General features: G+C 36.9%; 1 protein-coding gene across 3 annotated transcripts; it reads right to left on the bottom strand.

Moving 5' to 3' along the window:
* Positions 1-667: 667 nt before the first annotated feature.
* On the bottom strand, positions 668-26,398 carry LOC124442631 (solute carrier family 35 member F2-like). 3 transcript variants are annotated; one of them, XR_006947309.1, is made up of 9 exons: positions 25,950-26,398; positions 23,793-24,090; positions 21,029-21,191; positions 18,956-19,118; positions 17,815-17,867; positions 16,232-16,386; positions 15,487-15,687; positions 9,741-14,498; positions 9,024-9,458 (listed from the first exon to the last, which is right to left on the bottom strand). XR_006947309.1 is itself a non-coding variant. In XM_046993129.1 (8 exons), the coding sequence occupies exons 1-7, from the start codon at positions 26,102-26,104 to the stop codon at positions 15,502-15,504; spliced, it is 1,173 nt and encodes a 390-aa protein (XP_046849085.1). In that variant the 5' UTR covers positions 26,105-26,398; the 3' UTR covers positions 668-1,477; positions 15,487-15,501. The 3 variants fall into 3 exon arrangements, 2 of the variants coding, with proteins under 2 accessions (XP_046849085.1, XP_046849084.1); XM_046993129.1 differs by lacking the exons at positions 9,024-9,458; positions 9,741-14,498 and adding an exon at positions 668-1,477; XM_046993128.1 differs by lacking the exons at positions 9,024-9,458; positions 9,741-14,498 and adding an exon at positions 4,366-4,732.
* Positions 26,399-27,976: the final 1,578 nt, after the last annotated feature.

Below are 27,976 nucleotides of genomic sequence, written 5' to 3'. Positions count from 1 at the left end.
AGTTACATGTACCGTAGTTTATCTTGTTGTAAATTGTCATGTCAAGTTATGTAGCTTGTGACTGTGTTATATTATAGATTATAAGATTATAATTGATATTATTGAATTGATGGAAAATACGTAGATAGTTAAAAATTGTGGTTTCAGTGGAAATCATGTACGTAAAAGCTAAAATACTACAGTCAAGTCAAGGGAACACTTTCTCACCGCAATGCGTCATTGCGGTAGGATGTAGGTAGAAACGGAATGCAAAGTTGCAAGTCATGTAAACGCCTAAAACCACTTCCGAATAATTATACATAAATATAGCTTGCAAGCGTTGGTTTGGGAGTTCGGAAAAGTTCACGTTATTGGTGTATGAGCTGGTCATACAAATTTGATAAATTAGCAGTCGTATTGCAGAAGGCGATAAAAGTTCGAAAACTCAGTTTAAGGATTGACGGTTGTCCGTACTCTTAACGATATAAATTTAAATATCCCGTATCGCGAAGAACCAACGTTTGGAACTCCGTAATGTAAAAATCGTGCACAACCACTGTAAATATCCTATCAAAGTGTTAAATAGAGTTGTCAAAATACAGTCCTATCGTTCGAGTGAAGTTTTGAGAAAAGTGAGCCAGCACTCCGTACAGATTGTGCGAAATATCTAAAGAAGAAACCACGAATGTATAGTTACATATACCATTCTTTATCTCGAGAATAGCCCACCAATGTATGGTTAAAAATATATTCGTTATTTTATTTACAATATATATGGAACTTGTCTAGCAACAATAACGAATATATTTGATCTCATTATTACTACAGTCATGTGATACTGAGGACTGCTCAAAACTCCTTGCCCTCATCATAAGAAATCAATGTACTTTGTCCCCTTATACTTATATCATGGTGAGAATCGTACATAAGAAATCACTGTACTTGATTTTCTTATACTTTGGTTATAGCGAGGATGATACATAAGAAATCAATGTACTTGATCTCCTTAAACTTGGGTCATAGTGAGGATGATACATAAGAAATCGTTGTACTCGATCTATTCATACTTATGTCATAGTGACGATGGTACATGTAGAGAGCAATGTACTTTATCTCCTCATACTTATGTCATAGTGAGAATGATACATAAGAAATCTTTGTACTTGATCTATTCATACTTATGTCATAATGACGATGGTACATATAAAGAGCAATGCACTTGATCTCCTTATACTTATATCATTGTAAGGATGGTACAAAAGTTGATCACCTTGCAGTGCTAATGATGTTCCATAAGTAATCAATGTAATGTATCTCCTTACATTCTTTTACATGTACACCTATATAAATAAAACGTCTAATGATCGCCTTGTATATTTATTTCATGATAAAAATTGTCCATAAGAAATCAACAACCTCGATCTTCATATACACCCGTCGTACTTAGAACGATTTAACGATAATCAATGTGCTTCATCTTCTCAACTCGTTGTGAACACTGTGTGAAAAAAAAATCAATGCAGTTAATCAGTTGATCCGAGAGTTTATCTTGTAATATTCCTGTCTTATATAGATGGCGCAAAAAATAGTATGAAAACTTCAATTTCTTTGATCTCGGGGAAAAATACATTTTACAATCCAAAGACAATTCGCTTGAGCGTGAAAATATGCTTGTGTATAAAACATACAACACATATTTACTTCAAAATAAAAAATCAACGTACTCCATCTCCTCAACAGCAGAGATGGTATCAACAACTTCAAAGTATTGATTATCCAATGTTGTTGCCAGTCAATGGACAAGTGTAAACACTCTTTCCAGACAGAGGTTCATAAACAGACCGTATCAACACAGACATCGCAATAAATACACAGCAATTATGCGTATGTTTTGTCGACATGCACGGCAATTGTTTTGGAGTAACAAAAGTGACGGAAACTCAGGAATGTTAAACGATTCCTTCGAAAGATTTCGAAACTTGAAACAATACAGGTGAATGAGTATTTTAGCAACGTACTACGCAGGTGGAACACCTCGTTTTAAGTCGATATAGTTTTTCATAAATCATTTAACGATTGACATTTCCTCAACTTCTCGAATCAAGACTTCTCCGAATTCCCAACGACAGCTAGTGAATGGAATTGATGGCCAATTATCACTTTTTCAAGCCAGTTACAGACGGTCGTTTTTTTTGTGACGGGTATTTCGTGCTTGTGCTAGTGCAACTATGGAAGCATTTGCTTTGACAATGACCCTTTTTCAAAATAAATTTATTTCAAATTATGAACTGTGTACTTCCGTATATACGCAGAAGGTAATAAAATACTTGATCACAATCAACTAAAGTTTTTTACGGAAAACCATATGCGCCTCTGTGCTGTAGAAACTAAGTTTATTTAAACCCATTGAACTAGTTCAGTGTTTAATTAAGCCACAACTCCAATGGTTAAACAAGATGTTTCACTTTTTATGCATCCCCTCACTACGGCATGACTACGAAAACACGAGAGGGCAAACTCATTTGTTAATTCCATTTTGATTGTCGTGAATAACAGTTGGGTATAGTGTCAGGACCGTTCCTAATGGGAGGGGATTGGCGGGTATTTATTCGTAGAATCATGTTCTCACAAAAGTAATTCACTTTCAAAAGAAATCAGTCAAGCACAACTGAATACACGAATAAACACCGCCACCTCCCATTAAACGTTCTTAGGATGGCCTTGTGGAGTGTACATGTATACCAGTGCAATTCGATGGTTCGGGCCAAGTATACGGAAGTGAATCTTGCACATGTAACTTTCCAAGGAAGAAAACAAAGAACAAAGACGCAGACACAGAGAAACACTACTCGGATTTCATCAAAATTCCTTTAAGATAGTAATGACAAGTTTATAAATAAACTGGAATGGCAATCTTCAAGAGGGAAAAGTTAATCAATGAAACATAACTTAGGAACCACCGAAGCGAATAATCTCACGCCATCACCACCATGGCAACCCTACAAACGGCGACCGTCAATTTTCAATGTCAGCCACTGAAAATCCCAACACCTAACTGTGAACAAAGTTGTTTAACGCTAATCATTCTGTCATGACCAACCTACCGTTCAATGCTGACAGTGATTCGTCGATGAAATTTTCGTCTTTCACCAAGACACCAGCAAAGCACGACGAACATTGCTTTTCAAGTGCAATCTTCCTTTGCAAGGACAAAAACACGATAAAAGATGGTCTGCTTTGCGCATTAATTTTAAAGTAATTAAGTGAGATTTGTCTCTGTAGAAGGCGTCGAATAACAAAAACAAACACAAGGATCTTTGATGGCATTGAAAATGAAATCACTATGTTTTAAGTTCGACGTTAAAATCTAAATCTACTGCATGGGAGGTATAGTCATTTCAAAAATACTTTGATTAACATTAATCGGATGCATTATGGCTAACACCGGATAATTCAATTTATTTGAGATTAGCACCGCTTGCATTTCACGATTCTAATTCTAGCGATTGGTTATACCATAACGCAATGCGCGGCTGAAAGGAGCGGGGTGGGCCAACTATTCACGAATTTGTGCAATCAAAGAACACTTGCTATTTCTTCTAAACAACACATAGATTAGAAAGACAACTTTTCGATGAAAACACCCTCTCAAACTGTGTAAACCTACTGATGCTAATAATCTAAATTTACATAGCAACACGAAACTGCTGTCTACAACACTGTCCTGGGCGCAAAAAACAAAGAGTCGGAATATAAACATGCCATTATAGAAGATAAAACCGCACGACAAACGAACCGACAAACCATACAATTTTGCGAACCCGAAGCAAATCTTATAGGAAAAAAATCCTGAACTCGCAAATTTCAATAAAATGTCCATACTCGGAGAGTTTCGGCCTAGACAAGTCAGTTTCCTCTTCGAAGAGAGACAATCGAAAAAAGTTGCAGAATTGAGTACAGGTAAACAAAAGAAACACCAAAAATATCCCCTCCACAACCAAAAAAAGCGTCAACAATCTTGTTTTTGTTTATGCATCTAGCTTCCTGTAAGTCCAAGTAATGAGCTTGTCAGTTTGAGCCAAAAAGTGAATCGATTGTCCTCAAGTGCAAATCATTGAAATTTTCTCAAAGATTTTACATTCTCTCAAGGGCGTCTATTTATGTCGCATCGAGCGGGCATAAAACGGCTCTATATAGCCTCGGGTGACGTGAAGTGTACAATCGCTACATCTTAAAGAGTGAACGTTTTAAAATATGTTTTTACACCTAAGTGTCATCGAAAGTTAATCGTAAGAAATCCGAAGATACAGTTGTGATATAGTGCCGATGAGTTATTTCAACTGTTTTAGGCTATATAAGTAGGCTGGTAATGACACCGTGGGCGAATGGTCTGCGGTTTTTTACCGATGAAAATTTGCCAAGTACAATTTCATAAAAAAACAAATTTAGAAAGATTAAACAGAGTTCTGTTTCCGCTCATATATATATATGCCAAATGAATTGATTAATTGCAGTACTGACAGGCATAGATCACTGCCGTGGTCTGATGTCGAAATTCGGGCAATCTTTCAATCAAGGAATGCGATTAGTATATGCAGTCAAATTTGACATATTTTCCAATTTACAGAACCAGCAGCTGCTTTCTTTCCCTTGCATGAACCGGATATTAAATTTGGTACAATTACGCGATTTCTCAACTCGTCCAAACACTTCATTCAGTTATCCAGAGTCGATAGAATCGTAAGAAGAGCATCTGATAAGAGAAAACGAAAATATGTTATTGAAACAAAACATGACACAACAAAACACGACAATATTGATAGAACAAAAATCCGTAATGATGCTCAGGTTTTGAAAATCAGAAACAACAACACAAACTTTGCACTTGAACATTGTTGCCTCGCCTGACATGATTCCGAAAAACCATAAGATTTCAAAACCCTATCGGTAACTTTCTCTAATGATATCAAAAATTATATTCATTACGGTGTTAGAACTCCAATCGCATGGCTTACGAGCCACTTTCACGATCTACCCTGTTCGTAACTGCGAGCGAACAAAAACAATGAGGACTGACAACTTTCATTGCCTCAGAAAAATTCACCATAAAAAGTAAGATCACTTTCGCCTTTTTTTTTGGTTCGATAGAAGATATCAGCTTTATTACGATAGAATTTAAAGAACAAACCAAACATGCTTTCCAAATTTCAAACACATGAACTGTCTATACGAAACTGCGTCATTTCAAAAGCAGGCGTTCGAAATTTCAAACATCTTAACAAGCAGAATTAGGAAAAAGATTGCGCGATTATTTAGCCCGCACACACATCATTAAGCCACCTTTGAGATGCAAATCTTTTGCGTTCAGCTCAGATTATACAGGTAATTTTACAAGCAATATTTCGACTCCTTCGCACGGGATTATCTTTGGATCGTATAGCTAAATGGTTGTGAAGACGATAAGAGACCATACAGAGCTACAAATCCCTTTATAATACAGTTAATGAGCATGTTGTGACGCTTTTATCAATTTTCATTTAATGAGTAGATGACATAGCTCATAATAAAGTAAAAACACCCACGAGAAAAGGAATTTCAACATCGTACAAATGGCCAGGTAACACACGAAATCCCAGGACTTTCAGTTTTCCAAACTGGACCCTTTTTTCAGTAGTTGTACGATATATAAGCATACACGCATAGAATCTCGGGCACAAAAAGGATTTTAATTTTGCACCATGAAAGGTCTTTATTTTTGGTATCAATTGCGGAGAGCAATTTCCTAAAGGGAACACTTATAGTTGGTGAGGTCACGCCAACGCTGGCTCATATGCTCCTAAACGACTCACTCTAGAGATGTGTAAAAACGACTTTCTTTTAGACTGCATTAAAGAACAAGTGATGTTGAAGAAGCATGTAGCGTGGATGAAGACTACGTAGAAAATTTTGAGTGGCAAAACGTGTATCATCCCCGCCTGGGAGGGAGGTATACTGCTAAGAATGGTACATATAGGAGAGATGGGGGAGGAGGGGGAGCGTACGCTTTAAAGAATAGCTAAAATGGGACGGGTGGGAGAGGAGGGGGAGCGTACTGAAAACTCGTGGTTTCTCACGAATCCAAAGACGAATTTATCCACAAGAAATATTCTTGCGTTGCAAACGTAAATATTTACCATGGGAACATAGTAGCACAGTGGGCCATCTTACGTATCTCATAATTTTATGAAGTTACAAAATGATTGCTCAGTAGAAAGTATGAAGTGCGATGCTACACGGTACAAAGATTGAGCTGATTCCACAAGCCACAACCATCTGTACTACTTTGTCCCTTCTGATAAGATAACACACAAAACACACGCGAAAGCTAAATATAAACTAGGAGCTCCACACGAGCCTTATATTCGACACACGGTTATAAGGAAACAACGACATAGCGAATGTCGTGTTTGTGTACGAAACAACTCTCGAGGAAAAATTAGACCGGCTGCTAAAAGCAGTAGCTGGTCGTTGCTCGATTGCATTCGTACAAATTGTCAAACAATTTAGTGATTGAAAGAAGACAGAGTGAGTAATTAACGAAGGGAATGTCGCAATCAGATTCCATAAACGCAGGTCTCAATATAGAATTACCAGCAGCTTTCTATGTCACGAAACTGTCAAAAAAGACAACGTAACCATTTACTAACGCCAACTTATATATAGCAGTATTTAACTATTCAGTGACAGTTTACATGTCAGTTACTTGGTTAGTTGTGTTAAGAAATACTCGTCGTTCGTTTCCTGTTAACATGGCCTGTTCTATTAAACACACCAAGAACCCGTTTTCTTTTAACTAGTCTACCTAATAGGACAAGCTAATCATTATAGGCAATGGCGTAAAGCAACTTCGCTTCGTTATGTTAAGTTAAAACAGCGAATGGGTTTCAAAAAGAAGGCTGGCTACGCCGTTGTAACCCACCACACTCCCCTACTTAACTCATGACTGTAATTCCGATTCATAAAATACAGAGTTAAGACTCATTTCCGCTCCTTCGCTTTCCTTTTTGCGTAGTCAAAATACACTACAACAATCCCATGCATACCAAAGACAAAACATTTTTTAACCCTGTATAACTAGGATCTTGGTTTTCGATTTCTAAAAAAATATAAAATTCCTTCCTCGAATCGCTTTTAAGGTAATTTTAAACGGACGTATATCTAAGAATGGGCTTTTGAATTTACGGTGGCTTAACATAAATCATGCATGCACTGGTTGAAAGCTTTCTCCGCATTCACACCAATTTTGGCCTTCCAACCTTTCCAAACGCACTTTCGTTGACAGAAACCGATGACAGCTTTGAAAAGCATAGTATCAACACAGAAGAGATATTAGATGAAAATTTGTGCAAGTATTTCAAAGCGCCTGAATGGAGGCTCAATTTAGCAAACAGCAAGAGCATATAAGACCACGAATCTACTCAACATGTTATGCGGTCATGATGTTTCGTGGACGTCTTCAAACTGAACGAATTTTGACCGTATTATTAAAATTGCAAGGACTTATCTACAGCGTTGAAGATTAGCAACAATCGCGCCTTACACATATTTTTAAACATGCTTAACACTAAACTTTTTCAGATGCTTTGTTTTGATAACTGAAATCGTTCGAACTTAATAACATTCGTTATCTACAGCAGTGTCTTGCAGAGTATGGAGATTAAAATGACTGGTGATTTAGAAAGGCAAAGTCATGACGTCATCTCGTCGTTTAATCGAAGCAAACAAGAGACGAAACAACGGGGATGGATATGCCGTAAAAACAACCGATTTTCAACCAAAACAAGGAAAATGCTGTAAAAGTATAGGCCCCGAGCAAAGCAACGCTGCGCTATAGTGATGTCGCCAGTCCACAAGCTTGGACCTGCGATGTAAATATTTAGGTGTTCGCTCGCTGTAAAAACAACACATTTCTAAAGAAATGAAAAGTCGATCTGAAACTAGCACGGCTGCCACGGCACGACGAAATTTGCGGGCAGGCAACGCAGCTGCGTATAAGCCAACCTCACTAATTAGGGCAGATTTAGTTGTCTGCAGATGTTGACAGAAATTAAAGTCAAAGCAAGTATCGTTCATAGTTACCCGCGAAAGAGGAATAATCGCCCACTTCAAAGCCTTCGTTTATTTGTTGCTCGATAAACTATGTGTTGTCAAGTTACAAATAAATATGTAACATTTCAAAGTTCACAAACTCTTGGCGAACAATGCAAATAGTTCAGCACGTGACATCCACGCTATGCAAATCCTTCTGTGACCACTCACTGAGCAGACAATAGATTAATAAAAAAAAAGGAATGGTAATCTACTAAGATTTCAACAGCACAATTAGCAGATGCAGGATAGCCACGCTACTGGTGACATTTCGATAAAGATTTGGTAGGAAATGACGATATGCAAAATGTAGATCGCAATGACGAAATGAACAACAGACGAGGAATGAACAACAGAGAACGAGAACTGTTATTTACACTACCTAAAAAATAAACTAAGATAACATGTGTCAATGTAGGTAGTAATGAATGAACAATTGAGAACGAGAACAGTCTTTACATTACTATCAATATAAACTAAGACAACGTGTGTCAGTGTAGGTAGTGATGAATGAACAATTGAGAGCGAGAACAATCTTTACACTACCTAAAATATAAACTAAGATAACGTGTGTTAGTGCAGGTAGTGGTGAATGAACAACAGAGAACGAGAACAGTCTTTACATTACCTAAAATATAAACTAAGATAACGTGTGTCAGTGTTGGTAGTGATGAATGAACAACAGAGAACGAGAACAGTCTTCACAGTACATAGAATATAAACTAAGATAACGTGTGTCAGTGAAGGTAGTGATGAATGAAGAACAGAGAACAAGAACAGTCTCTACACTATCTAAAATATAAACCATAAGAAAACGTGTGTCAATATAGGTAGTGATGAATGAACAACATCAAGCAAAATATACATTCCATCTGTAGTTAACTGGGTATAGGTACGAGATGAACAGCTCACGCATCTTTTTATGAGTAATAATTTATTGATCATTGCGCATGCGTGCAAAATTAATTACAAAATGAATGGTATCTATACAAATAAGCGAGCGATTTCGGCCTACTTTCAATGTAAAGAAGAAATCGCTGTTGTTCAAGAACCTATTTCTATCATATAATGATTGGGTGATTTCTAAAATTTCCGTTAGTTCTATTCTAAATTCTTCGCCTCCTTTTCTTGGTCACAAAACAATTCAATTTGCCGAGTCTGTTTTTCGCTCACTCGGGAGCGAATATATGTCCACCATTTCTTCGTTCACAGCGGCAGAAAATGACAAACATCGGTGGACGGTGGTGATTTCATGGCGTGCTTCACAATTGGAGTAGCATTTTTTTGACCAAACGTCTCAGTTTTCGAATTTTACCAAACTTCCTATACCTCTGAGCACCGGGAACATTCTTCTGTCAAGATGAAATATGCAATTCAGCACGAGAACTCTCAACAAAAATGTCCGTAAAAGACGGTGCAAAATATCCACACTGGCCACATGCATTAACGCCAACTTTTACAATTATATCAACAATCATGATCGCTCATGGACAAGAAATTTTCGAAAAGGTTAAAAATCACAAAGAGAACAATTTTAGGTAACAAGAGTGTTAATGTCATGTTTTTCATACACAGTGCAGCTTTAAATCAGTATGAACGTCAGCTAAATGATATTTTACAAACATATATCTCACCTTTTTACTCAAGCATCGGAATCGGAATCTTACAGTACACGAATCTGCGTTAGACAATCCTGCTTTGCTTGCTTTGTTCATTTTGGAGCTTCTCTTCACAATCCGATGACCGATTTCTCGACTACAATACACTTGCTCGTCACAAAACATTGCAATGAGAGTGAATATCATCACAAAAGCGAGAAGGCTGTTGAACTTCATCTTCGAATCGCCAAACAATTCGATGTTTCTCCGTCGTCTGTTTGTTTGACGTTGCCTCAGAGTTTTCGAGCTGTGTCAACCGCTGGACTGTTGGTCGTGTTATGAACGAGAGTCGAAGAAACGCAGTCTTTTATACCGTTCGAAAAAGTGACAAAAAACAGTCACTTGTTTTCGCGCGGCCATACATGGAGCGCGACAAGTGATAAATACATTCCGAAAATAGATCAGCATTTCAAAAATACAAGCTTTTCGTCATCGTCGCAGCCACTCAAACAAATTGAAAATAAACACAAGAATTTGTCTCAAAGCTTTATTTAAAGTTCTCGCGATCGATGGCTATCTCGGAAAGCTGAATTAGTTTGACATAAAGCAGGCAAATGTGCCTCCATACCACCATTCCTCGATGCATATGAACGTGTACAAAGAATTAGCTGTCGTATTTTGCACAAATGTCAATTTAGGCAATGTAATTGCTAATCATTGCCATGAATTGCGAAAGGATTTGATGAACGATTTCAAAGCACATGCATGTTGAAAAACGTAACGTTAATGCATTTGTGTTAGTCAGTTTGTAATCTACGAAGGAATGCTATACATTTTCGCACACTAAAACCTGTGTTAAAAAAATCTTTCAGCTTGAATGTGATTAGGACGAAATGTCGCAAACTATGAATTCTGGTTTTGATGGATTTTCGAGCACATTCAATGGTGGCACAAAAACTTCTCGAAGTAATAAAAAAGTCGCCGATCAAGAATGCATCATAGTTTTGTAAACGAAGCTAGCGCACAGTCGTCATTTGTTTCGGTTTGAAGAAGAAACCGCAAAAGAGTTTCGTGTGATGAGGAACGAAACGTCTCAATTATTTCATTAATATATTAAACTAATCAGCTAATCGCAAAAAGAGAGATTTTCAAGCTTATCTCTATTATCGAATGCTCAAATTTGTACCTCACGAAGTAAGAAAAGACGAATATTTCAATTTCGCATCGGAATTGAATTCGCCAAACTTAGAAATCCCAGGCGGCTTTTAGAGAGAAAATTGCTTGGGCGCTACAACGATTACATTATTGAATCGGCATTTGACAAAGAAATAATTCGCAAGGACATTGAGACTGCGATGTCATATGATTTTAATTAAAAAACCGATATTCTAAATATGTTTTACTCGGAGTGATTTTTCGGTTATCTTTAGAAACAATTTACGTAAAAATGCAAAATTTTCGCAAACTTCGAACGCCTTTCATAATTTCACGTCCAGTTTAAAATAGCATTTAGTGATTTTTGAAAATTCACTCGACTTTTTCACGGTGCTCATACTCGATGAACGCCCTTATCGGAATGCAATTGTTACTTATGTGCCTTAAAGGCGAGGAAAGGGGAAACTGTAATTGTTATAATCTCGTCGTCATTTTTTTGCAAACAAGAATTTATTCGAACAACCCAGCTAATCCAAGCAGGATTTCCTCGCAAAGCGTGGGGTTTTGAGTAACGAATTCCAAAGAGCTGTAAGACAATGCCTGAACCGATTCACGAAGTTGTGAGGCTGTGGCCATGCGAACATCAAAACTTTGCACGAATCTACACATCGAAATTACGATCACAACTCGCGAAACAAATATGCAGGCATTTACAATGAAATGCTCAAACGCCAAATGTTAATTTTACGGTATAACAAAACGAATTGAAATTTGGCAAATGAAGGAAAGCAAAACGAGGAAAAAAAACTCTTAAAAGTATTTTATTCATCGCTCAGCTTTGCCAAAATGCACTTCTGAAGTTATCATATGCACCTAGCCAATAATTCAACAACACATAGTGTTGAGAACAGGCGATGTGATGATTCATTTGTTATTTAGATAAAACGTCCTATAAATTTCATAATCTGTATATCGTTTTAGAAATTCTTTTATCGCTCACAGTTCAAAGGCCACACGACTGCGCAGCAAAGACGACAAGAGATGATCGCGAATTCGATTGATTGAGAGATCGGGGAAAAAAACAGAAAAGAAGATTAACACGACGAACTGCGAAAAATGATAAGGAAAAATGAAAATCCAGCTTTCACGAACTCTTGCTAACACGGCTAACAAAAAACACATTTTTGCCTACCGGAACCACACACCTAGTACTTAAACATGTACATTCAATGGGTCGAAAACTCCTTCTCATTTACATAAAACGCGCAACATCGATTCAATACGACGATTTTTAGCAGGCTAGACATATTCTTTGTGGATCAGCCTTAAGCATGCGTAAGCCCCAAGAGGCAAACTCTACTAACATAAATCACATCTGTTATCGCACGAAAAAAACCGTGTCAGAAAACCTTATCGTCGCAAAAACGCGCCAAGTTCTGCAAATGAAATTACATTTTATCGGATGAGTAACCATGCACGTTGTTTGGGATTCCGGAAATCTGTAAATATACAAACATACGTATATATATAGTAATAAAAACAAGTTAAAACCATCATTGACAAATAGTCCGTGTTCAATACTCAGACAGATTTCCCAGGAAAATGCAAATTTCCTTCATATCTCTCGAAGACGACAGGCAGCTGGTCTTCTTGCGAACGACCGATGAAAAACAACTTGGCATTTTCGACAAAAACCCATATACAATATCATAAAAAAAAACAACAGGCAGTCCAATGCCCGGTCGTGGGCGTACACACGCGAGCTATATGGCTTTCAAGTACCGCAGTACATGCGCGAATAGGGGAAGGATGACGCATCTTTTCCAAATTCGATCTTTTTTCTCAAACGATAAACTGTAGTCAGCACGAAAGAGACACCAATGTATGTGCAATGCTGCCATCTCTGTACCAAGATATTTTAAATTTGACTTTGGCTGGTCCGGCTTCGCTTAATATCGGAGCAAATCTTGATGTCGGGCTACTTTATTCATAAATTTAGCCTTACGAAGGCAAGATGACATTTATGAAGCCTATATATATATATATATATATATTAGTGTTGAATTTGCCTTTAGCGGTTCCGGAATTCTGTCAGTATCACTGTAAATCTTGACATCGGACATCGTTATTCATTATAATTTGGCCTTGCCGAGGAAAAGTCTACATTTTATGCCTACAGTCTATTCAAATTAGTAATAAATTTGCCTTCCACTGTTCTGGAATACGGTGGATTTCACCGAGGCTGTATGTTCAAGTCCTTCGGCATAAATCATATTCATTAAATTAACCTTTCATTAATGTTGTCAACCTATGGCTATACCCTATTCTTAGTAGCACAAATCGTGCAAACATTATGGTAATACAACCATGATTAAATATCGAGTGGACGCCGTTAACATAGAGAATTTCGTGACATCTTAATAAGCCCTTGCAAAAGGGAAATTCCTAACTCGACCAATCGTTTTGTCTGGCATCAAGACTTGAAATGCATATATAAAGATGTAAAGACTGTAACAAAAAGTAAACGATTTCAAAACGCCACTGATGGTTAAATACTTGATTTAATTGGAGACTGTCATAGTTTGCGTTCATTACAATCAGTTTTTTACTTCAATGCATTCTGTGTGTCTCACATTAAGCAGATTTTATGCTTGAAAATTTTTCTCGTTAAAGTGAGCATGCCATGCTTAAGTGCTTATTTTAAAGCACCTACGGTTAATCCTCTGAAAAACGATAGTTCTTTAAATGGTACACTTTGGTTGGGTTGGGCATTAAAGAGGATTTAAAATAAGAAAAAAACTTAATATGGGTGATGTATTTCTTTCGCAAGAGCCAAGTTCGTCACGGAGTAACGGCCACCGGTTTTCAAAATAACTTATCGCCGCTTCGACGTGCTCAAAAACACAGCAAAAAAGCTCATTTCTTCCACCTACTCAACAGATAAGTTTACCTTAGAGTATGCGATGAGCTTTTAACGATGCAGAAGAATTTGCGTATGAACAGTGGGGGATACACCGAAACATGATTTCATGTCTTTTACAAGCTCCCACTCAAAACAGTTTTTGAAAAAAGTGCTAATGTTTGTGAATAACAAAGGTTTTCAAAGACAACAAAAGATTGTCTATAAGCAAACATCACGAAAAACAATACCATTTTCGGTCAACAACCCCCTGTACATATTAAATTTTGGTTATTTGGAAGAAAGCCTGTTTACTATCTCCGTTCATCCGTTCATCATCGCATTGCACACAAACGCGATAAATTTTGCATTAGAAGCAACGCAGCGAAAAGCGAGGACTGTTTTTCTTCTCGGCAGTTATCACAATGGCCCACATTGACGTAAGCTATTTTCGTTCATGTTCATTAAGTTTCGAAGTCATGCGAAGAACGTTTCGTTTTCTGTTGTTCCTTCATTCCTATCTACAAAAAACCTCTTCACATTAATTAAACTAGCTATATCAGGCGAGTGTTGAGACGATTCGGGTTTCCTGTTTTTCGCTCCAGCATGTTTGGCAATGACGCACGATAGGCACAACAAGGACCATGTTCTCTTGACACATATCTCATTCCTTCAGCAGAGCTGACATTTCCAGTTGCCGCGGAGAACCGATCGAAAGGCGTGCCAAGAAAGCACGCGTCCTAAAATAAACCTTATAAGCACAAAGGACGTGAAACGCGCGTAATGATATGAATCTTGGACGCTCTTTTCTGACAGTTTTATGAGACGATGCTAACGATGTGACAAGGTGAGCTTGATACAATCTGTCGCACGGAAGAGACGCTATCTTCATGGTATAATTTAATTACGAATTGCAGAGGCTCCATTACGGGTGGCTGAAGGGGACCGCTGTGCGTGCAAGCGTAGTTTAACGTTTTCAAAGGCAAATATACCAAAACTCGCTGTGCATGCTGATCTATAGACACTCTAAGCATTCGACAAATCCCAATTCGTTTATCTATTCCTAGGCGTGTTTTTATCGACACAAAAACACACAGCATTAGAGAGATTCGAATGATGATAGGCATGGCAGCCATGCTGAAGTACAGTTAAGCCCACAATCAGCTTTATTAAGCTAAGTTGAGAGAGAATTCAGTCTATATCTGGTCCATTTTTTAGTGCATAAAAAAATAGCTTTATCAATTTCAACCAGCGATGGGTACATCGTTACTATATATGAGCTCAAACACGGCTAAGCCAGCATTCCAAGCATTTGACCTTAGTTGATACACAAAACAGTCCGTATCTTTCCTACTGTCTATTCCTTAGCCTATCTTTATAGGTACGTATACATTCGCAGCTGTCCCTGCTCAAAACATTTGCCCATAGTCAACATATTTGTAATAAATTTATAGCTGGTTAATTTTGTACTGCAGCAAAAACATACTTCTAACTGTTGTTGCAAAATGGTATACGCATGGTAGATATTGTAAAACAAAATTCGAACCACGATCAGTGTAATTTAGCTTCCAGGCATGAAAAAGATCGCTTAGCCAATTTTCTCCCTATTTTTCCTCCGGTAATGTTGTCTGCTATGGAACATAACAGAGCCTGGGTCCAAGTGCGCAAGATAAACACTTAGCACAAAAATGACGTAAAGAGAAACTGACAATTAAAGTCAAAACATACCAGTTGTGAAAATCATCACTGTTGACCAGCAAGAATATTTCTTTCCTGTTCCTCGTCGACGGAGCCATAGAGGTTCCCACTAACAACGTTCGATTCTTCCTCGCCATTTGTTGGATCCAGTCGAGAAGGAGTTGGAAAGATTTTGAAGATTACAACACCCGAAACGATAGTAACGAAGGATATAATGTACAGATACGAAAACTAGAAGGAAATTATAGAGAAGATTTCGTACGACCATACAAATCGTATGTGGTATTCATTTTTATGTAAATATTTTCTTGAGTTTTTATGCAAAGATTTTTAAGGAGATTCTATATGATTATTTTTGATGGAGTTTTAAACTTTTCACGCAAAGGTTTTCACGCAATTTCTATGCAAAGACTTTCACGTAGTTTTTAAAAGACGATTTTCATGCAGTTTTTATGCGGAAACTTTCACGAACTTTTTATGTAAACATTTTCATGCAGTCTTCATGTGAAGATTTAATGAAGTTTTTGTAAGACGTTTTTCATCAACCTTCTATTTTCCACGTTCTCAATGCCCAGTAAACCTATATTCAAAACTTAAAATTTCTTCAAGCCGCGACGAAGTTTTCATATTGTCACTCCCAGTCCCCTTCGCGCGGGTATTAAATTCACGTACAGCCTTCAACATATGATAGCCGACCACTCGGTCATGTTCATGATATGAAGTTACTATCACACAACAAAATCGGTCGTTATAACTACTAGTCGTCACTACTTACCGTGTATCCAAATAGATATAAGCCAGCAAACAAAGAATACAAGTCAGCGGTAAGCAACATGAGATTAACCAATGTCGCGCTGGTGTAGCGGATCAATACTGGCATGAGAATGTAGAATGCAAACATCGCAAAAGCACTCAGAGCAAGGTAGAAAACTATATCGGAAACAATGAAATTGAATCAGAAGATGGAAAGATCACAAACGAGGCTGGAAAGAGCCGATGTACATTTCAATTAACGCTTTCCAAAACAAAATAGCTTCCCACAATCTAAACTAGTACAATCCTCATATATTTTATATATTTTTGTATTGTAGTAGTGATAACAGTAGGATTTATATGATATTACGTCATTATTTTACACACAGTTAGCTATCTTTTGTAATTTTTCTTACACTCAAACCCCTCGCGGAAAGCTACTACAGCTGATGTTGCAAGCGTGTTAAAACAAAGTTCTATTCTATTCTGCTCAATTCTATTCCATTCCAACCCATAGCATGAAAATGTATGCGGTCAGCGGTTTGCTTGTCGTACGCAGGCTAAAGGCAGAATAATAAAATACAGAAGATAATCTATAAGCGCAAGATATAGAGGCAATTTTCCCATTGATTTTTGTGAATGACCGAAGATTATCTATGGAATGAGAATGAATTGCTTATTGGAGCGATTCTACGGTCACGTGATGTGATGATCCACTTTATTTAGACACATTATTCTTCCTGTGTTAGCTAACTTACAAAGATAAAACTGATTTCTAAAAACATTAAGTTGATGTACTAGAAGAAACAAAAAAGCAGTTCACTACTACACAAATGCTGTTATATGTTCGCTACTAACTTACAACACTAAACTATACTATACACGAGTTACTAGTGACTCTAAGAATCGATAATAAATAAGGCCTTATATAGGACATTGTCTCCATGACTTTATCTGAAAACACATGCTGCTATAGTTTTTTCGTCTCTTTAATTCCCCGAGATACGAAGGCAAATGTGCCCGGTCATCTGCGTGTGTGATCCTGGAAAATGGATGTTCGCCGAGTCTTTTTAACAAGTGCCACGCTCTGCGAGCTTTAACATGGCAAATGAATGAAAAACAATAAAAATACAAAGTCCAATAATCCCAGTTTAAAATGAAATAGACATACCAACATGCTATATAACAAATGCACGATTTCATGATTTTCTACGGAAAAATGACGAAATTATCGAGTTTGATGCCAAACAGTTCCACGGTAGATGAATTACAATAAGTGCTACATGAACGAATCTCGGCTAGTCCGTAGAAGGCAAATTGCAATTTCCCTTTTTTCAAACGATAATCTGGGCAATGTTTCAACAGTTCCACACGAAGAAGGTTAACAACAAATAATGTTGCTGAATAGTGAACGAAACTGATGACACTACTTTTTAATTCCAACTGAGATTCGTTCATTTAGAATTTCCAGCAAGATATATCGGAGGCGGAGGAGGGGTGATGTTTCTCTTTGTGTGGTGTATATTTCAGAGAAAACAGCATTATGAAGACAACATAATAGAAGACACCGGAAGGCAAGCATAAAATGAAAAAAAATTATCTTACTTGTTTCTTTATTCCATTCAGCACTAGATAGATCATCCCATTCGAAGATCATTCTAAATAGACAAATACGATGAGGTTCGAGGCTCCTAGCCTAGGCAAAAGGGGATACAAAAGTAGTGCCAATCTCCATACCAAAATACTAATATATTTAACAATTAAGCAAAAGCAATTGTGGTTGGTGTTTAATCGAACACACTTCAATAAATCATAACGAAAAATATTAACATACTATGACCATGATCTAATCCAAACTAAAGCACCCCTCCTACAACAGTGGTGGACCCAGCAAGGATTTTTTAGCACGCTTGGCTTAGTGATCAGCAAAGTTCATCGTTTGGAAACCATGCAATTATTAACAAACTTACTTATTATTCAAAGTGGATAGTAGTTCCCGTTTTTTCTCAAAAAAATAAACATTATTGACTCCTTTTATTAAAAATATCATTGACAGTAAAAAACTTGAATGATATACTCCATAGAAGTAGGATGGACATTATTTTTACTTTGTGCAATTTTCACCTCTCTATGCCCCCCTGTTGACCCTTGCCTACAGAGCTGAGCAGCCTGGTGCAATGAAATGTACAGTATGCGATTGTGTCACAAACATGTTTCGTGAGACGCTCTTTTTCGCTTTGGAAGCAAAGTGTTCATAAGTCGATCTTCCATGTATATAGTTCAATAAAGCAGGGAAAAGTGCGCATTTTATGTGATTTTCGTGAAGACTTTCTTCGAGTTTTAGTCGGAAGATTTTCATGGACTTTCTGTAAGATTTTTATGGAGTTTCTATGTCAAGTATTCACGGAATTCTTATGTGTAGATTTTCACGGGTGTTTTAATGCAAACTCCTTTTAGCTGTAAAAGATTTTCATGCAATCGTAGATTGATCGTAGAAGTCTATAGGTCACGAAAGCCTTAAGTAGAGTGCATTTTTTACATATTGTAAATTCAAGTCTGCCACGGAAGTACAATCTGGTGCAAAACTGATTACGACAATTCACTATAGTTTCAAAAATTCCGTTCAACGAGAACTTAATTCGTGATCCGATAGAATTAAGATAATTTGGTCGAGAGTTCACGGTTAGAACTTTCAACGAATAACAATCCTCTCGAGACTACGACTATCAATATCGCTCCAACTTACACGTTAGCACCGGAAATAAACGATGCAAAAAATGACAACATTCCGAGAAATTCGGTGATCGTCGACGTTTTCACGACAAATTCCTCGGCGATATTGCTGGCTGCGTAACAGCATGCGCCCGCGATCACGAGCAAGTCACCGAGCAGTTCACTGTGTCGATCACCTGAAAAGACAAGAAAAGAACTTGAATAACGAAATGACGGGAGCCCAAAGGAGAATGTAATGAATTTTAATTAATACATTCACCAGGTATGGGTAGTGCACTTCTCTTAGGAATAAATACGAGTGAGTCTGACCAATATTTCTATCTTCAGAGGTCATAACAATGTCAACTAATAACCACTATTATTCATCATAATGCATATGAGACAAGCATTTTCTGAAAACCATACTATTTTTGCATAAAATAGCAAACCATGACGATTCTTGAATATCGAAACAGTTAAAACTTAACGTTTCGATTCGTAGAAAATCATCGTCTAGAGTCGTGCCCTTCAGGAAAGTATATCTCAAATTCGGTACTTTTGGAAGAAAAAAATCCGGTTTCGGTTCTTTTTTGAAAAAGTCAGTTGGAAACCTAGCAACTAACTCAGCTATAGGCATGACTGCGAAACGCGATTAACTTGCACATTTCAACGCACGCCAACATATACTAGTATTGTATGCATTGATTTTCACCAATATGTGGTTCCACAATATAATGTGCTGATTGCTCTCTGGCACGAAGTGCACAATGCAATACTTTGTGTTTTTTTTTCCGTCATACCAATAAAATGTACGGAATCGCGAGCCGTTACACGGAAATATAAAACCGAGACTATTGGATCTTTGACGTAAAAAGTTTTCGGTGAATGAAAAAATACCTAAAGAACCGATTTTTTTCCGGTAAACAACACAGCTATATTACCGTCAAAAGAGATGAAAGGACTATTCTTCATGCGTGTCTGATTCAATAGAGACTTTTAGTTTATTGCTCACGGCGAACAACAAGCCTCAACTTTCCGCTTGAAGTTTAGGTTTGTCGTTTCAAAAAAAAACTTGAATTTAGCTTGACTTTTGCATTTCTATTTTACAATTCGCATTGTTGATCCAGGTTGAAAAATAAGCAACAACCGTTTCATTCCCACATGCCTTCGTATTATGATTATTTTCTAAAATATTTCCAACAACGTTTGCAAATGGCATTTGCTCGTTCCTATTGGGTGGATTCAGTCAGTGGTAGATTTATGGGGGACGGGGAGGGAGTGCACTGGAGTCGTCAGCCCAGGAGGCAAGGGTCTGCAGAGGTGCATAGAGGGGTGCAAAGTGCAAAAAATTAAAGTAAAAAGCTTTAACAGGAAAAGCTTTTATTTGTTATATTATTAAAGTTTTTATGACTGTCAATAATACTTATTTTCATTAAAAAGGCGTCAATCGTACATATTTTCTTGATGTATCGACTTTTAATAATGAGAAGGTTAATAAATAATTGGTTTCCAACCGCTGAACTTCGACTGATCACTAAGCCGAGCACACGGTGTCTCATTAAATGTTTTCACATCACCTGGCAGGCCGCAAAACATCCCTTTCATTGCTAAAGAGTTTTACGACACAAATGTTAGGTTGTTTTAAAATAAAATATTCCTCAAAACTATAACGGACTCTCTTCTTCGCATTGATGTTTGCATGCTTGGTTTGGGACGATATATTGAAGTCTTTGTGATACATAAACAAGGGAATGTTCCTTCGATCGTTTCCTAATGAAGACATCCGTTATCCGCATTGATTTTAGCCAAATAAACGCTTTATATCAGGTAAGTGATCACTTTGAATGACAATAAGATCGGTTCGATGAAAACCAAGCAAGTTCGTAGCGCAACAACGCAATAAAACATGATTCAAGATTAGGAAACGGCAGAACACAAATTCTCCAATTTACTAATCGCTAAAACTTTACTAATTTCGGAAGTAAGCATGTAAAGGTTGTGTTGAAAAGAAATTTCCCAACAATTATAGCAGATTTGTTTTAAGATAATAAAAAATTCCTTGTCCCGGGCACTTAAACGCTCATGCATTCATAGAAGTTGATCATACCTGGCTTCGGTCCTTCACCTCGAGATATGAAGTCGGCATAAACCAGGAGACCGATGCCAGCAAGACATACAAAGACACCGATAAAATGAACTATTCCATACTTGGCTTTCAGTACCACGATTGATAGAAGGACCACGACAGGTATGCTAAGGCAATCCAAAAGCTATAAAGTGTTAAAAAAGCATGAAGTCATGCAAAGAAGATGCCCAAGGCAATCCAAAAGCTATAAAGAGTTAAAAAATCATGAAGTCATGCAAAGAAGATGCCCAAGGCAATCTAAAAGCTATAAAGAGTTAAAAAAGCATGAAATCATAAAAAGAAGATGCCCAAGGCAATCCAAAAGCTATAAAGAGTTAAAAAAGCATGAAGTCATGCAAAGAAGATGCCCAAGGCAATCTAAAAGCTATAAAGAGTTAAAAAAGCATGAAATCATAAAAAGAAGATGCCCAAGGCAATCCAAAAGCTATAAAGAGTTAAAGAAGCATGAAGTCATGCAAACAAGATTTATTACTTGTTGCATTAGTTTCGTTTCTCTTCACATTGGTTAACCCTTTAATGCGCGTTGAGCACAATCAGGAGCGCACCCTCCTGGGGTGGGGGGAGGGGGGAGAGTGGGCTTAACGTTCTGGGACCGACTTAGTGCTTTTTTCTTATAGAGAGGCCCAAAATTTAGCCGAACGGACTTTGTTCGTCCTCTTTCAGTTTATGGACCAAATTTTTATTATATTTTGCAAAAGCTGGGGAGTTCACCTCTCCCCTACCGCGCTAATGTGCGCCCCTGTGAACGATGACAACTACAATAGAAACTGAATCAAACTGTTTGCAATAAAAAATAAAAAGTAAAAGAAAAAATTTAAAAAAAGTTGTCGTTTACGTTAAATGTACGTATCATTTCAATCGTGCTGCTACGAAATTATGAATTAAACTCATATGAAAAAAAGTGGCTCTCGCGACAAAGAGTTAACGTCATGTAAAACGCCATCTTCCGCGCTAAAACGAATGTTCGTCTGCACATTATCAAATATGTATTATATGAATTCGATTCTGTTTCGGGATCAAATAACGCAAATTAATGTACAATTCAAAACTGCTAAGTCCTATTTTACAACACATGCACTATGAAGATAAGCAAATAAATAAAACTTCAGCAATCCGATCGCATCATATAGCTACAAGCTTCGAAGGGACTGTTGCTCAATATTGTTAAATCCAACATAGACCAGACCCAAGACCAGAAAAGTAAACTTCTAACGGAAAATTCGAGGAAAAGTTAATAAACAGGCTTAACTGGACCACTTTTTTGGACTGACTGCAAATTTGCTTTTGACCAGGCGTGACGTATTTGTCGTATTTAATGATGGTATTTAGACATGCTAACGTGAAGGTTTTAATAAAATTTCCCTTATTTAATGGCAGAATTCGTAAAACAACAGTCACGGAGTAGAAAATTTATAGTTGGAACAACATTTTGCTGATTATATTTTCTATTGTGCAATAGTTATAAATCAGGCAGAGAAGGGGGTATCTTTTAAAGAGAGAATTTATCACACTAGATAGATTTGGTTAATGTCGGGGCGCTGATTTCAAAAATCGATGTTATTCAGAAAATTTCGGATGTCTTTAGCTTCGTCGTTAAGTTGTAAGCCTCGTTTTTACGAAAATCCTTGTTTTAGCTTTATTTCCAACAAACATACTCTTTCACGTTACGAGACGTTTAAATATGTAAATTCGTTCGGAGCTTTTTGCTGTCAATACCGTAAATGCTCCTATAAGCACTGCGGTGCCTATAAAATTTTCCATTATCTGAGTGCGCGGTTCTCTCAACTGGCAGTGGTGCACATCAGATAATTTTCCACAAAATTTTCACCAAAATATTTTTTGCCCAATGAAAACCTAACGGGTTGAAAAAAACCCAACACAATGTCAACGAATACAGTGGCCACTTTACAATAACCTTTATTTCAAACTTAACTTACAGAACACTCATATTATCGTCATCATCTACATCGCAATCTACACACCAGTACAAGAAGCATCTTCGAATAAAGCTATCAATTAGTTCATTGTGTCATGTATTAAAGTTTGCCAACTTAACGCTGTGTTAACCAAAGACAGTAAGCTTCAAGCATACAACTTCTGATTCCGCGCAGTACTAAAGTTGTCCAGGTGCGCTGCTTACCCGGGAGAGACGCTTAAACGGAAGCCGTGCATAAAAAGAAGCGGCGCTAAAACGAGCAGCCTCATAAATTAATATTACACGTGCCAATACAGGTAATAGCAAAATCTACTCATGTACTTACTCAGCTGAGGTTCTAGTCAGAAAGAAAGAGGTTTATCAAAGCAGCTGTTTGAAATTATCTTTCAGATGGATCAAAGACATGATCGTTAAAAGTAAAGGATATTAGAAGGATAGAGCCATTTGGGATATGGAACTGGAGAATGGAGAAAATTGACTTCATAGAGAGGAAAACTAATGAGGAAGTTCTGATAATGGTAGACGGAAAGAATTATTACTACGGCTACTGAACTGAAGATAAGCCCGAGTTTATAATAGACCTTATGCATAATGACGTCACATAGGCTTGAGCGCGCTAGGAATTCTGGTTTTTATAGTCAGGGTTGATAAAAAAAAACATGGCTATTTAAAAGTAGAGCAGCTATAAGTCGTCAATTTTTAAAGATTTTTCCGTCGTTAGAAGGCTCTAAATCTTTTAAAACTCATGTTTGTCTATTTGGAGGCTGAAAATTCATACGTCGGACCCACCTGAACACTGGTGAGACTTGTGTATTGATATGCCGTGTACACTAAGAAATTGGCATAGGCATCAATTACGGCAATGACAATGTATTTCCACCACCTTTCGATGAAAATTTTCTTTCCCACTTTCCAGTTGTAAAAAATTTGAGTCGTAAACACCATAGACAGAAGAACGTAGCTGCAAAATGCTTGAAATGCAGGGATCTTCACGCCGCACGCTATGACTAATTTTTGACCTGCAACTCCTGTGGCACATAACACCAATGATAAAAACTGACCCCAAAGCAGTATGCCTAAAAATTTCCTGAAAACATAGAAAAAGAAAATCGAGTCAATGCAAATACATTACATAGAATTCTAAAAAATCAAAGCTACTCCTTAACAAAATGAATGGCTTTCATCCCGGAGTATTGGGATTTGTTGGATAGCCAAAATATAATAAGGTTAGTTCTGAAAAAATCTAGTTACAGCAGAACATGAACCCAAGGATTCTAAAAGAACTGTTTCGAAGGTAAAAGACTTTGACACCTGAGGAGTAGTCTGCCAAAATGCATCGTGTTTTTTACCTTCAAAACAGTTCTTTTAAAACTATTGGGGTTAATGTTCTGTATGTAGACAGTTCTTTTCACAACTATTGCATGGTTAATTTGGCTACTCAACACGAATATTGTGATCTCTCAAAACAATTTTCAGATTTCTAACCACAACATAGTCTTTATTGTTTTTTTGTGCAATCCTGAGGAGAACTGTTGGTGTGGACTACATTGTTAGTGGTAGTCATATACCACACTGGGAGCACAATTTTGAGAAAACTAGGCTTCTACAAAGGCAAATTTCGGACATCAGGAGTGGAATTTACATACTTTCCAGTCTGGGTCATGTTCAGAGCAAAGTGGACTCAAGAGTGACATTGACATTGATGTCAAAATGCCTGTCAGTACTTTCACCAACAGTCCTTCTCGCAATTGCACTAAACAGGGGAATCTACATCCACAAACATGTAACAAAACCATTCCCAATACCATAACAACCTGTTTCTTTGAATAATAAAATCATAATACTTCATGTATCCATAGTTGAAGTTTAACATTACAAGATCAATATTTAGTTTTTGAAAATAAAAACAATATTATTAATAGTGGGCGGTGATTGGTATATAGATGTGTTTGCATTAGTCTGGGCAAAGCAGATCTGAGGTCAACCATTTAATTCAATCAATCAAACAGTCAAAAAGAATTTGCAAATAAAGTCTCAATACATTTATGAGGAAAATTAAATCTTTCTTTTAAATTGGTCTGTTTTGCATTAATGTCATTTTAAAACAAAAATAAAAGATGCTTTTTGTGTTTGCACTGGCTTATGCAAACCACAGAGACATTTGTACAAACTACCGAGTGAGTTAAAACTATCGAGCAAGTGCAAGCCACAGGTTAGCACTGATCTACTCTTGAGTTCTCTCAAAGGTCTCCTCAGTGAGCATGAGCCTGTGAAAACACAGTAAACATCTCTTACTTTATAATTGAAACATTAACAAAACATTTCGATAGGTCTCTTTAAGCACTTTCATATGTGGTTGACCATAAGAATTTAAACGGTGTATAGGTAACCTAAATACACAGGATATGGAAAGTCCTCATAATCTTTCATTGGCACTCAACACAGTCAAAGATAATACTTATCAAGTGATATATAGATGACTTGCCTTGTTTAACTGGCAGGCAGATTTATCCCAAAAGAGCTTGACCATTGCTGTTAATGTTGTTCAAAACCACTCGACATAATCTGCCTGCCAGCAAAATGTAAAAAAGGCAAGTCAGCTATAAGGGACTTAAAACTCGTATCTCGAGAACCTAGAAAGTTTATCGAATTTCATTTCAATCTCATGACCTGCATGGCAGCTGAAGTTTAAGAAAAACCTGAACGTTTTTCAGGCATGGCAGCTGAACGTTTTTCTGTTTACTACAAAATATTTTCTGGCACCATAAAGCAGAAATTCTTAGAATAAAAACTCTCATCACAACAACTTTCAAATTATTGCTCGTGTGCTACGTTTGATTTCGACGACATACATGACGTAAAACTAAAACACGACAAATTCAGGGGCGACCTACGACCATGGTCAGCAAAGTTCAATTCATGTTAGAAAAAGTAACTATTGCATACCATGTAAGATGAGGTCGCACTTTATCCTTGAAATAGGTAAATATTTTTTCACAGGAGCAATAGTACCAAAAACCTCTCCTGCTGTTATTCTCTTCCATGTTTAAGCGCTCGAGGTACAACCATTCCTCTGATTCAGAATTTAGCCGGCTACTCATATTTTTTAAAGCAATACCAGCGTGATTATGATCAAATTACGCCTTTTCGTCCATAATTGCACGTCGGAAACTCAAGACGACTCCGGTAGTCCGGTTGATTTGATTCATCGAAATTGGGTTCTCATGAAGAAATACAACCTCCCCTTGGAACAACACAGATCTTGCAACCATAATTTTAGCGTAAAATTATATCTTGCAACCATAATTCTTGAAAGAGCACGAAGCTTTAAAATATGACATTGTATGCAATGCACAGGATATAACCTTATAGAGAATTCGCAGTGCTCCAGACTGGCGAAGGAATTCATCCAAACCGGGAGGGTAATCCACCATTTCTTTATATACGTAACGTCGAAGGCATTGAGCTCTAAAAGACCTGGAGGGGCAAAGGGGCCTGGACCCCGTGGTCAAAAACATGGCGGTAATGGCGGATTTTGGTTGTCAAAACATCCATTTTTTTTAATTTTACCCCGAATCCCCTCCCTGCCATGACAACCAAACAACAACGATACCGTAAGCATAAAATATCTGAAAATAAAGCTTCATGTTGAGACAACATTGAATGAGGTAAATCTACTGTAAAATACACATTTAAAGTAATGCTTTAGCTATATTAGAAATAAATATCAAACGTCTTTTGTCAGTTGTGAAATGCAAAGGCGATGCGCTTAATCTGCGTGTTGTGTTTGGTAACAGCTTGGTGACAACTTTCTTTTGCTTCACGTCCATTAGGTAAAAGTTAGCTTATACAGTCGGCTCAATATATTATAAGTACAATTTTTTGAGATAGGGAATTCTGGTGTCTTATAAAGGAGTTCGACAACTGACAAATAGAACTGCTGTTAATTGAAATTCAGAAATTCTATAGATATTTCCCATTGCTATTGGATGCATTGTTTTCTGCTGCATCATTGCTATCTATTTTCGCATTGTAGATATTTAGCTGTTGTATGCTGCTGCTTATATTATGTTGCAAAATAATGAAAATAATGTATGTGAAGACATTTAAATAGCATAACGTTGTCTAATGCTTTAGCTATATTTATCAAACTATAATATAATATTATCTATGTTTTCTAGGTAACTTATTAAAACTTACCATTTATGTTTTTATTTGATTATTATTCTGTTATCTTATTCAGAAATTCTATAATCATGTTTTATTAGAAACTTTGGTACTTACATTAATTTTTGAAAATACTATTTTGCATTACAAACTTTTCTTATTGCTGCATCTGTAATGTAAGGCAATAATCATGGTGAATTTAAAAATGCTAATTGCTACTCTACAAATTACAGTAATGTTACACGTAACAAAATATCATAAAAAAGTTTATCTTGACAAAGTCCATGTTGCAGATGTGGCTTCTTTTACTAGATTGCTACTCTTATTCTTTTAAATGATATCGTAATTCTTCAAGTTCTTTGCCATCAATTTTCGCTTCTTCCACATTCAACTTCATTGCAACCAATGCATCTTATGTGAATTTTTAATCACCTGGAATTGAAAAATGTATGGATTTTGTCAGACGATGCAGTACTATATTTAATGTTTCGTGCATGTCATGATAAGCTTTTCTTGAGCAAATATTTCAAGGTAGGAGCAAAATTTGGCACATTATTGAACAAAGTAGTTTTTATCTTGATTTTGATGTACTAACCTGTTTACTACACTGTGTAATAAACAATTCATTTACAGAAACACCAGATGGCATTTATAAAACTTTTAGCATAAAGCAAACCTTTACACACCATCATCATGATTGTCCATAATCTGTCAAATTGTCCAGGCTAGCTGTTTAATACAGATATTTTTTATTGTACGACATGTACCAAAGAGCTCATTAATTAATCCTGCACTGCATTTGATTT

The sequence above is a fragment of the Xenia sp. Carnegie-2017 genome, unplaced genomic scaffold (genome assembly GCF_021976095.1).
Source record: "Xenia sp. Carnegie-2017 unplaced genomic scaffold, XeniaSp_v1 HiC_scaffold_20, whole genome shotgun sequence".
NCBI classification, from domain to species: domain Eukaryota; kingdom Metazoa; phylum Cnidaria; class Anthozoa; order Malacalcyonacea; family Xeniidae; genus Xenia; species Xenia sp. Carnegie-2017.
The sequence above is the reverse complement of the archived record's forward strand: the minus strand, read 5'-3'. Positions and strand labels throughout refer to the sequence as shown.

Coding starts and splice junctions, on each gene's coding strand:
- LOC124442631 (XM_046993129.1), bottom strand. CDS start 26,104: ATGAGTAGCCGGCTAAATTCTGAATCAGAGGAATGGTTGTACCTCGAG. Junction 21,192..23,792: donor CAAGTCTCACCAGTGTTCAG/GTGGGTCCGACG, acceptor AACACTTTATAG/CTTTTGGATTGCCTTAGCAT. Junction 17,868..18,955: donor TTTATTTCCGGTGCTAACGT/GTAAGTTGGAGC, acceptor TTGTCTATTTAG/AATGATCTTCGAATGGGATG.